This window comes from Paramormyrops kingsleyae, chromosome 4 (genome assembly GCF_048594095.1).
Source record: "Paramormyrops kingsleyae isolate MSU_618 chromosome 4, PKINGS_0.4, whole genome shotgun sequence".
NCBI lineage: Eukaryota > Metazoa > Chordata > Actinopteri > Osteoglossiformes > Mormyridae > Paramormyrops > Paramormyrops kingsleyae.
Window position 1 is genome coordinate 14232842 of NC_132800.1, and position 12635 is coordinate 14245476.

The 12635-nt window shown below is 41.3% G+C and overlaps 1 protein-coding gene across 1 annotated transcript in view; it reads left to right on the forward strand.

Moving 5' to 3' along the window:
- The window catches only part of LOC140588989 (protein NLRC3-like), an 83701-nt gene that overhangs the window by 56982 nt on the left and 14084 nt on the right, over positions 1-12635 (forward strand). The window contains exon 5 of the mRNA XM_072711653.1: positions 26-199. Coding sequence (XP_072567754.1) covers positions 26-199 — 174 coding nt within the window. The remainder of the gene's footprint in view (positions 1-25; positions 200-12635) is intronic.

Below are 12635 nucleotides of genomic sequence, written 5' to 3' on the forward strand. Positions count from 1 at the left end.
TATCTTAACACGTTTCCTTTTCAAGGCTGGACAGCTGTAGACTCACAGAGACATGCTGCAAAGTGTTGGCTTCAGCTCTCAGATCAAACTGCTCTCAGCTGAAAGAGCTGAACCTGAGTGACAATGACCTGCAGGATTCAGGGGTGAAGCTGCTCTCTGCTGGACTGGGGGATTCACACTGTACACTGGAGATACTGAGGTCAATATTACTGGGTATTCCACAGTGTAATGTGTAATTACTGAAATCTTTATTGAAGTCGTCACATTTAGGTAAAAGTAATACTCATAGTGCATGGTGAGGTGTTTTTATTTATTGGAGAGATATTGTCTGTCTCTCTGCAGGCTGTCAGGCTGTAGAGTCACAGAAGAAGGCTGTTCTTCCCTGGCTTCAGCTCTGAGGTCAAACCCCTCACACCTGAGAGAGCTGGACCTGAGCTACAATCACCCAGGAGATTCAGGAGTGAAGCTGCTCTCTGCTCTACTGGAGGATCCCAGCTGTAAACTGGAGAAACTGAAGTGAGTATAGAATGTGTGTCTGCTCCTGCTATAGACTCATGTATGTGGAGAAAGTACAACAATTAAATAAATGGATACAGCAGTACTATGTCATTCTGCTTCTGATATACTGTAGTGTGGACCACAGTGGAGAGTGCAGGACCAGACCAGGGATCCAGAAATGTAAGTTTGTTTGCATGTTTTTATGCTTAATACCATTAATACTACTTTATGAAAGCATTCACACAATTATTGTGATGTTTTTTTTTTTCTTCTTTTCTTTTTTGGGTTTAAAAATGACTATTTTCTTAAATAACAATGGGAGTCTGGGAACTTCTGTAGTAGTACTGTTTTGAGATTTGTTAGGATTGTCCTAAGACAGCACCCGTAATCTCCCCAAACTGGCTGTGACACTGAACGTCTCCTCAGTCTGCGCTTGTGTTGGGAATTTCGGCTCTTTTTAGTGAGTCAGATCATTTGGCTCAGCTCACCAAGAAGAGCCGGCTCTTCTGGCTCCCAAACGGCTCTTCATTTTGTTACTTCTGCCTCAGCCAGATTCAGCGCTGTTATGACGCATGATTGATATGTGTACTAAACCTTATGATTTTCTCAATACCATCATGTAAAAATTTAAAAAATGTACATGAAATGTAAAAACCTCAAACACTACTACACGTGTATTGAACATTATATAGCGGAAAATCTGTTTTTGTCTTTGATACCATTAACAGTCAAATAACATAAATAACGAATAACAATAAATTATAAAGAAATTACAACGTGCAAAACACCAGCATCCAACAGTTTTAGTATCTATCCACTTTAACAACTATCTATCACCTTTCTAACAGTGTAACATTTTAACATTTCCTTTGGGGCAGAAAGGCTAAGTGCCTCAGCTTAGACGGGCTGATCCGACTTCTGGCAGTAGCAGGCACGCTAGCCTGTCTTTTTCCTTCCATCTGAACTGTTGGATTGCCAGTTCCTAAGTGTCTGTGAAGGTTGTTTATGGATCCTGATCGAAATGACATATGCATTCTGCCGTTGAGTTATCATAACTATTAAAATGCATCCAAATGCCGCTTCGTTTCCAACTTTTACTAATCATGCTTATTATTCGCGCACCACACTCTGTCACTCTCTCTTTCTCCCCTCCTTTCCCTCCCTCGTGCTTTGTACCTGTACACCGTCAACACGCGCACCCCCCACCCCCCCCCCCCCTTGTCTGACTCATCACGTGATTGGTCGCGCGGCTCACACGCCATTAACACAAACTTCAGTTACAGTCGGAGCAGCATGGAGGGCTGATCCGCAGAGATGTTTTGTTTTATAAAAATGTCTCTTGGTCAGGATCCGGATCTTTTGAGCGGGTCGTTCGCGACCGACACATCACTAGTCGGCGCTGAACGCTGCTGGAGGGCGGTATGTGTCCGAAGTGGTTTGAAAGAAGTTTTTATTTTGAAGTAAAGACAATTTAACTTATAGTGGTACTCTTTGTGGTACAATTTCAAGTTTAACACGTTTGATTAATGCTGTTTGTAATTTTATTTACCTGTAATTAAGGCTATTAATTTAGCACGCGCAACATTTCGTCCCGTCTTCCCGCCGGCGTCGCGCGGGCATCCGACATTTCCTGAGGTATTTCACATACTTGAATTCCTGCTTCGTTTTTATATTTTATGTATCGTACAGAATAATAGAGCGCAGGCTAAAGTGCAATTCGGTCCCCAGTGAGTCTCTCAGCGCGGCGTGTCTCACAGCGCAGGGGGCAGCCGGAGCGCCGCAGACTCGGGCGGCTACATGAGTATATTGGGAATAAAATGTGTGTATTGGAGCGAGTTCTGTGTTAGTGAGTGTGTGAGGTGTGACAGTGATAATGATGGAGATGCTGGGCTTCGTGATGGGATTGATCGCTCTTCCTCTTGCCTACAGACTCCTGCCAGCTCACGCTGGACCCCAACACAGCAAACAGCCTCCTGTCTCTGTCAGAGGGGAACAGGAAGGTGACATGGTGGGAAGAGAAGCAGCCATATCCTGATCATCCAGAGAGATTTGACATCTGGGACCAAGTTCTGTGCAGAGAGAGTCTGACTGGTCACTGTTACTGGGAGGCTGAGTGGAGTGGAGATGGAGCCCGGATAGGAGTGACTTATAAAGGAATCAGGAGGAAAGGATACAGTGATGACTGTGGGCTTGGAGCCAATGACAAGTCATGGATGCTGATCTGCTCTCCTGACAGTTACTCTGTCTGGCACAATAATAAACGGACTGACATACCCATAAAGCTCTCAGGCTCCCGCAGAGTAGGAGTGTATCTGGACTGGGCGGCTGGTACTCTGTCCTTCTACAGAGTCTCCTCTGATGGACTGACCCTCCTGTACAGCTTCACCTCCTCATTCACTGAACCCCTCTGTCCAGGGTTTTGTGTTTTTATAAACTCCTCCGTGTCCCTGTGCATGCTGGGATAGCTCACTGTGTGCTGGAGGAATCATTTTTACCTTATCAGAGTGTCACATGTCGCTGCTTCTCCATGGCAAAAAGGTAAAATCTCTGCTTTTTAACCAGTTTAACCCTTTTTACTCTGTCTGAAGTGTGACGTATGTCAGACAAAATAAGTGACTGGGTTCAGCAAACTTAGCAAACATGTAAAATTACTGTTTTTCTGTCTGATTAAAATGTAATGAAATGTAATCCTGATGAGTGGGGGGGCTTTTCCACTCCCCTCTATATGTACATTTTATATATTTCTGTCTGTATGTTGTATTTCTTTCCTGTACACTGACAATAAAGGCTTCATATTGTATCCTATTAATGTCCTGGTTCAGCTCTGCTCAAAGCGTGAGGTAACTGGGTAACATAAATCATATAATACAATTAAATTCACTTTATTGTAATCGAACATAACTATCACAATTAGATTAAATCAGCATATAGAATAACCATGTAAAAGGAGACGGGAGACATAACAGCGAAAGCAAAAAAAATACCCATAGAGTTAAAAACAAAAGTTATATCACATTAGCAACATACGTTAGATTAAATGATCAAAATACAACAAGCAAGGATAAAAAATTTCCTAACTAAACCTGTGAACTGCTGTACCTGACAATCGACAAGCTAATTAGCAAACGGCGTCTCTCTCACCCCTATTAAAACGCGAGAAAATAATCATTAAAAGCCGAACTAAGTCCTTTCTACCTAAGTAAGTAATTACACAAGTAATTAAAAATACTTATAAAAAAAATACCGTTTAACTTCAAACGGCTGAACTGCCGTCCTGAGGTAACTGCGGGTTTCCCGTTGGCCGCAGTGGTCCCTCAGTTAACGTCCCCATCACAACACGCCAGATATGGTTAACGGGTACAGTCCAGTGGTGTAAAGTACTTGAGTAAATGGACTTCGTTACTGTACTTAAGTATTTTTTTGGCTACTTTGTACTTGTACTGAGTATCAAAAATATAAGCAACTTTTACTCTCTACTCCACTACATTTGTGACTGAATATATGTACTCTTTACTCCACTACATTTGAACGGACGCTTACCGTTACTCGCTACATTGTGATTGCGTGCGACAAGTCAGGATCTTTATCTACCATGGCTAATTTCTTCAAGTATGTCTGGCTGCAGCCTGCAGGAGGGCGCGGTTGGACATCCAACCCCGCCCACATCCAACCCGGCCCATTCGTACCGCGAAAGCCACGCCCTTGTCCAACACGTCTTAAAGCGGAAGCCAAAGCGAACTCGCAGAACGGAATCGTTGTAGTACCTGTTATGTCATTAAGTTAAAAATCTTTAGTATCCCAGTGTAATAACAGTGCTATCTATTATTTATTATTTTGTTTGTTAATGTTTCTGCTAGACACACTATTGACTGTCAATTACTGCACAAAGATTTTACTGTGGGACCCGCATGGTTGTTTTGCTGCTGGTTAAACGTTTCCATCAGTTAGCTGACTATCTAGCCGACTCACTACCAAAACTATGGTAACTAGGTAAAGACCTTCTTGCTGATAATATAGCTTCCATGTAGTTAACAAGACTTGACACTTAAAGACTTTGTGCGTCATCAGATATTACTGTCTGCTCAAACGACTGTTCAGCTTGCTTCCTATGGGTTACTAGTTATTAGCTAGTTAGCAAAGCCACTGTGGTAGCATCCATTAAGGCTGTGCGATATAGCAAAAATATTTTTATCATGATCATATCAAACGATATTGATAATTATCATGGTGTAATTCAAGTCATTATTTTATTACTATGAGTGCTCCATTTTTGCTTGAAATGCCCTTAAGAATTGCCCTTAAAACACCATTAAAGTCAGCTCTGAATTTGTTTTTTTATTAGTTTTTTTTATTGTTTATTGTTTATTTTTTGAACATTTGAGTTTGACTGAGACTGACTTTTTGTTCTATTTTCTTCTTCTGCCATTTTGAAACATTGAGGTGTTCAATTTAATGTCTATATTAGGAAATAAAGCCTCATAAATAAATAGTTCCTTGTTTTCCACATTTCTTGGTGTTCTTTGAGCCTACATTCAGTACGAGTAAAATACTTAAGTTCTTTTAAAATTGGATACTTTACGACTTTTACTCAAGTCTTATTGGAATTGGTGACTTGTAACTTGTAATGGAGTAATTTATACAGTAAGGTATCTGTACTCTTACTCAAGTATGGTTTTCAGGTACTCTTTACACCTCTGGTACAGTCATTATTTAACGCACAATAAAACGTTTCCCTTTTTCAAATATTCCATAATAAAAGTTTTAACATTTGGTGAAACATATTTAGCAACAACGAGAATGGACAGTTAAGTTGATTTGTTATTCTGACTGCAGCCTTTCTATTTTCTTAAGACCAATGTGGATAGCATTCTGATTTCACTACATGCCTGATCATCTATGATGCACTGTATGTGATTCCAAAAGACCAAAAAAGCATAAAATGTCTTTTTTAGGAATCCTGATTTATTTTATATTTTAGTCTGTTTCTTTTTTTTTAATCCACACAATTTAGGAATAAGATTATCAGATGCAATGTATCCCACAAAACACTCACAGTGGCATTGCAGCAATACAGATATACCCCTGAACGCAATGGAAAGGTGGATTCTTACTCTGACGTCCCTCTCCTTCCTCTGGTGACAAGCTATTGGCCTCTTGCAAAATGATATCAGTTACATCAGAATCTAAATAATAATTTGTTTCATTTCGAAACTTTTCACTCACCCTGCAAAGATATTTCTTGTCATTCTCAAACAAATGCATTTGTACATATGTAAATAAATAATAAGTAAACATTTAAATGGCATCCCAAAATTTATTTTAAAGTATTTGATAATATAGGCTTGATTCATTTTGATATTAATATTGAATTGTGAATATGTTTATTCTGGTCTTTAAGTTTGGGGGGGTAAATGTCAGAAGGGGTGAGTGTGGTCAGACAATTTTTAGGCCACTTTATTTCACTTTGCGTGACTGTTTTTGGAATGTGAATCTCGTTTGGTGGAAGTGTGTTCAAAATGGCCACAGTCTTGTTTGGATAAGAGTCCAATACGCATGGAGCACTTTGAGCAGAGCGAGGACGCCGCCATTTAGGAGATATCAAAGAACAAACTCCCCTGGCTCAGAAAAAGGAGGGAAAACGGGGGAAGCTGATGATTCTCCCAGAGCATCGCAAGGTGGAGAAACGAGGATGCAGGAGAGGATTGCCATCCTGGGCAGCAGGTTGCAGGGCGGGGCGACGACCCCCAGCTCCTCAGGCAGCAGCAGGCTGGGGGGCCCCGCGCGTGAAAATGACCCTTGTTCTTCACCCTCTGTAATGTTTGTATTCTTCCATTTTCATGTCTGTCACATGATAGAAATATCATCAACACTCCCACTCACTCACTGTAAATTCTCTGGTGTAAGAAAAATTAGCTCAAGTAAATTTTAATGTCCACCAATGTGTAGGGAAATTAATTCATTTTAATAAATTATTATTTAATGATGATTATCAACTAATTGTTATGCTGAATGGTTGATTCCTTCAAACTCAATTGCGGAATCCCCGTGAGTCAAAAAGGTCAGATGACAAAGATCAGATAAGGGCCAACAGAGGAATGTAGAAAGGGGGGGTTGTTAAGCAAAGACTGAAAAAACCTCTGATAGTTAGGAGACCCACTGAGATGCCTGGTTACATTATTTAACTTTCACGATTCCTCTGGGAAACCATGAGAGCATGTATGCAGGGGTAGCTATACATATATATTTATCCATATTTATATAATGGTTGGAGTGAGAAGGTAAAATAGGTGATACTCTGTGAAACACGGTTATAAGGGTGGCAGACAAAACACTAAGACTGTCTAAGGACACAAACAAACATAACCTATATGGATACTGAGACTAGCAACAATAAGTAAACACATATACAGGGTATATACAGGTCAAACTTAAAAGAGAACTTTCTTCAGGGTGTTGGGTGAGTCTGTGGTTTGTAAGGCAGGATGGAAAGGGGGGGGGGGGGGTGTTGCGTACCAAGTTGAGGGATCCCTTGGTTGGGCATCAGACCACTAAATTGCCGGTCGGGGGCGGGGGAAGGTCCCCTCGATAAATTCTGCTGGCTGGTAAATTTCCCTGCTTAGGATGGGGGCGTTTAAGTGATCGTCAGTTATCATTTGGCACCCCCAGTGCTCCCCCCCCCCCCCCCCCCCACACACACACACCCCGCACATGCCCACATTACAAAGTCATCAATCCATCATTAATTATTGATACAGGTATCTTCCATTTATGGTGTAAAGTTTGCAGCCGATTTGTTCACAGTGAACGAGTCCCTTACAGCAGCTACACACTCACGTTCACGTCTCTGCACAGATTTGTTGTTTTCCTTCTTCTGTTTGTCCTCAGAAATGTAAAGCTGCTTCCCTCCTTGACTATGGCCAGTGAGAGCCAGTGAGGCATGTAAGGACCTGCTGTAAGTCAGCATGTGATTGGCTGGAAACTACACCTGCACTGTCAGAAAAAAAGTACCAATCTGTACGGGCTGTTCCCTCAAGGGTCTGTCAATTGTATCCTAGCTGTAGGTAAAAGTGCCCTTTAGTCTAATTTAAGGTACAGAAATGGAGTCTGAGGGAGGGAACATTAAGTTTACACCTTGGGGAACAAAACTGAACCAGGACTGTCCCTCTTTTTTGACAGTCTGGGACTGCCTATAGTGCCTATAGTGAACGAATATATGCCTATAGTGAACGAACCATCGACAGCCTTGGTCACTCCCTTGGGTCTCATTCTCGTTCTGAATGAGCTGGTGGATGAGTGGATGAACATGAGCATCTGTCATTCACCCACTGACTCACCAACTCAGTCCACTCCTTCAGCATGAAGTGAATGGCAAATTTTCTCCAGTTTTAGACAAGATAAGACGTCTCATTCCTAAGATGGTGCCAGTGTGTGTGGCCGGCCGTCTTCCATGATTAGCTCATGTTGGTGTTTGCTTGTATCGTGCTTTTTGCTGGAAATGTTTGCTCCTTACTGGTATATGATCGCCAAGCTCTTTTCGATATTCGCTCTGCTACGAAATGCTGGATTAAAAACATTAACAGCAGACACGGTGACCTTCCTCTGTTTTACTAGGAGTACCCAATCGTCTACGCCGCATTCAGACTTCACTGCCTCAGAGAAGGAGGCGTAGATGTCGAGGGAGACGGAGTGGATCTGTGGTAAAACTGAAACTGAAATCTAGCCTGGCATTAAATCCGTGGTTGTTCACCTTTGACGATACCAAGAAACACGGACTGGCTGTTCACCGCTGTGTGGTCTGACGTTCGCTGGAGTCACTCTACATCTAGCTGGTACCTGCTGTAATGCATGAAAACGTGACCTTGGTTCCACGATTCTGCTCACCATACTTCTGGACAGGAGAAGCAAACCCCCATCATCTCCAGAGCATAAGTCAGGCTCCAGAGACGGGAAACAATGTGACCTCGACAAAAATGGCACTGGTCAATGCGAGATTGATAACAAATATGAATTTTGTATTTAATGACGTTTTTTCAGTCAAACAGCCTGGATGTATTATTTCACACCGAAACCTGGCTGAACATGTGTGAATCAAGTGCCTTCTACGATCTTTTACCACCAGACTGCACTATTTTTAGCTCTCCGACATCTACTGGTTGAGGAGGAGTAGCAGCTACGGTTTTTAAAGAGAACTTTTACTGTAAACAGTTATCAGCAGTTTTATATTACAATTTCGAGGTGATTATGTTTGAACTGGGCCGCCAAAATCTAGTATTTATTGCTGTGATTTACCGGCCACCAAAATATAATAAGGACTTCATTAGTGACTTTTCTAACTTTCTGACTTATTTTATGGCAAAATATGACTGTGTTTTGATTTTGGGTGATTTTAACATACATATTTGCTGCTCGCCTAAGCCGCTTCCTGAATCTTACTGAATATTCTGACCTGTAATAGGTCTGTAATAAGTCCTACTCAAGATCATGGCCAAACTTTAGACCTTGTACCATCATATGGCCTGTCTGTTTTTAATATGGCAGTTCATGAGGCCGATTTCTCTGATCATTCCCCCATTCTGTTCGAAAGTTATCTTCCGTGTGATGCCCCTAAGTCTTGTGGGGGTTCCCAGTGTTTCTGACAGATGAAACCTTCTACTGTTACAAAATTTTTAACTTTAATGATGCTGTTGGGCCGTGATCAGGGTTTATTCACTGTACCGATACGGAAGAGCTAACTTCACTTTTGTACTCCTGTCATGCCCTGATTGTTCCGATCCTCCAGTGTGCCACGCCCCCTCACTTACCTTGTGTGGAATCCACTTGTTATCAGCTGTTTCTAGTTTTGTTGATTGTTATTGTGTATTTAAGTGCGTTTCTGTGAATGTTTCTCCAGTCCGGTCATTGACGTTGCTTCTCTTTGTTTCGTGCTCCTGAGTGTATCGTACCCTGAATAAACCTCACGTTCCCTCAGCTCCCTGGACTCCTGATCCTGTTTCCCAACTCTGTGCCTGCGATACGTGACAACTCCACTTGCCAGGATATTTTGGATGTCATTGACCCTCTTATAGTCCTTCCTTCTAAGCCAAAATTGAAGCTGTGGCTGAACAATATTACTCAAGGTGCTCAATGAAATAATAGGAAGGCAGAGCGCAAGTGGAGGAAAGACAGGTTGCAAGTGTCTCTATATATCATGAAAGAAAGCTGGCACTATTATCAAAGTACTGTTAAAGCTGAGAAGACTAAACACCTGACAAGCATTGTAAGGAAAAACCCAAACAACACTGGAGCTCTTTGTTCTGTTTGTTCAATTAACAAGCAGGTGTATCCATGTCACATGTGAGGGACCGAGTGTAAAAAGCAGGAGGAGTCACAGGAATAATTAGGAAAAAAATAGGGTTTTTATTCCAACCCAAACTTAATTTAACAAATAGTAAATGCTGAGCTCATAAAAGAGGTCAAAGTAACAAAACTGAACTCGGGTATAAAAAAAAAATTAAAAAAAAATGTGAACAAACTGGCTGCACAAACAAACATAACTGACCCCCCTCCTGGAAATGACACACAAGGGTATATATATATATATATAATGGCTGATCAGACCAATAGAAACAATAGGGGTACCTAAACACAATATAACACTAACTATAAGGCACGACACCACAGTCCAGTTTGTTGATAAACTAAACATTAAAGAAGAAATCAAAATGACTAAACTTTAATTACAAATATCTAGTGAAATAACAAACGCTAGTTTAACTAAAGAAGAACACAAATTTCCCCCTCTCCAGCAGGAACTGGTGGTGCAGTCCAATTATCTTCAGGCATTTAACTGCTCTGAGCCCTGGCCTCCATCTTTTGTCGGGCTACTACCAGGGATCACAGCAGGTAAATAAACCGGTGAAAGAAACAAGAATTAGTCACATCAATCACAGCAAGATATAAATGAATTGACAAAAATACATCAATAAACTAAATGTGCGTGCTTACAAACAGAACAAATGCATTTAAACCAATTAAGTTATTGCAAATTAGTGTGTGTTAAAATAAAAGGATAAATGAATGTGCATGTGCGTTTACACACTTTACTTAAGTGTGGCCTGGTGTTTGGCCATCACATCCACCTTGTTTCAGACAGTTACATCTTCAGTGTAATGTTAGCATGTTTTTTCAGGATGGCCCATCTTCTGAGTGGAGGCTGAAAACAAATTGTAAAGTTTTTGCAAAATCCCAAAGTAACTTGTGGCATCAATAGATCCCTTTGCAGCATCAGTCACAACCATATTCAGTGTATGAGCTCCACAGGAAACAAAGAGAGCTCTAGGATTCAGTCCCAGGAGCCTGGCTTGGACACCCTGGTTTATTCCCCTCATGTTGGCCCCATTGTCATATATGACTGACCTATGCAGTCCTCAAAGGGAATTTTCAGCTCTTTCAGCCTGTTTAAAATCATGGATGCAAAACGTTTCAATGTAGATTCGTCAGCTTCCAAAAAACCCATTAAATGCTCCTTAATATGGGGCTTCTTTTGTAATGACACAATCTGAATCTGACAGCTGTTCAGTGTGGCTAATATCTGGAGTGCAATCTAGAATTATGGAGAAAAACTTTCCGACTTCATATCATCAGCCATCGTTGAAGTGATCTTGCTACTCAACAAATCAATGAGTTAGTTTTGTAGATGGTGACTGAGATACTGTAGCTGGTGACTGAGATACTGTAGCTGGTGACTGAGATACTGTAGCTGGTGTGACCAAGTCCCTTTCTGGACACAGTTAATGTGCTCTTGCATTATGGGATCAAACCTTGCCATGAATTCAACTTCTTTTAGAAAATTGCCATTTGATGGAGAAAACAATGTTTCTGTGTGTCCCTTTAGTGCTAAATTTCTGATTGCGAGAGACTGAATGATAGCAGTGAGACGAGTCAGCACCGCTCTCCATCTTATTTTCTCAGCCGGCAGAAGTGCCATCTCTTGCTTGTCAATTGTTTCACCTTTTTAAATCCCCACTACCAGTTCTTTCCATGCAGTTAGGGTGTTCAGGACTATTGTCATGTGAGGTGAGAAGAGGACTGGCTTGCTTCCAATCTGTCAGTCCAGAACTTGTTAAATTGATGTGTCTTTTAGAAAACAGCTTGCAGCAAATACAAAAAAGGCTGTTTTTCTCACAATATACTAGCCAGCTTCTAGGCATCTTTTCACCGCTAACTAGTGTTTTCTTAAAATACTGGTGGTGGCAACTTCTTCCATCGCCCTCATTTCTAGGGAAAACAGTCAGGTGCTGCCTTATTTGGTCCTTTGCAAACCAGCTGTATTGGAATGCTGTCAGTGATATCTGAAGGCCAGCTTGCAGGGTGCATAGGCAGGGGCTCATCCTCAGGGGTTCAGCTCCAGGCATCAGCATACATTTGCATTAGTATACACAAGTTATTTGGAATACACAGCATTCATAGTGGCGGAACAGTCTTTGCAAAATACTATTCAACACACACACTCACTCAGGCTACACACAATCACACCTGAAGTGGCCGTAATTGGGTCTTCGTCCTCAGGATCAGACATTTGGGGAGACACATATGTGGCTGAGGAGGTGGACGGCTCCTCATCTTGGGCAGAAGGAGCCCCAAAATATTTCAGAAGTGCCCCTGAATAGAAACCCAATATAAAACTCTGATACATGCATGCATCATTTTCATAATTAAAACATATAATTTTCCCCAATTTATCAAATATTCAGAATTATATGTATAACAAGCATTTTATTGAATAGGCTATCACAACATCAGCGTTTGGAAGTAATGCATTACTCTGTAATTACACAGTAAGATAACTTCCCTAAATAATGTAGCCTAATAGTGTAAGGGATTTTTTTTTTGCTAAATCAGCTAGACAGCTGACCTTTTCTTGTCCATCTTCCATCGGTGTTAATTTTGCACTCCAGTATCAACACCCATCCCCCAACCCGAGAATCACCACAACATAAACTAACAGATCTACACTCACCTAAAGGATTATTAGGACACATGGCAGTTGCTTCAATGCATTTAGGGGTGTGGTCCTGGTCAAGACAATCTCCTGAACTCCAAACTGAATGTCAGAATGGGGAAAAAAGGTGATTTAAGCAATTTTGAGTGTGGCATGG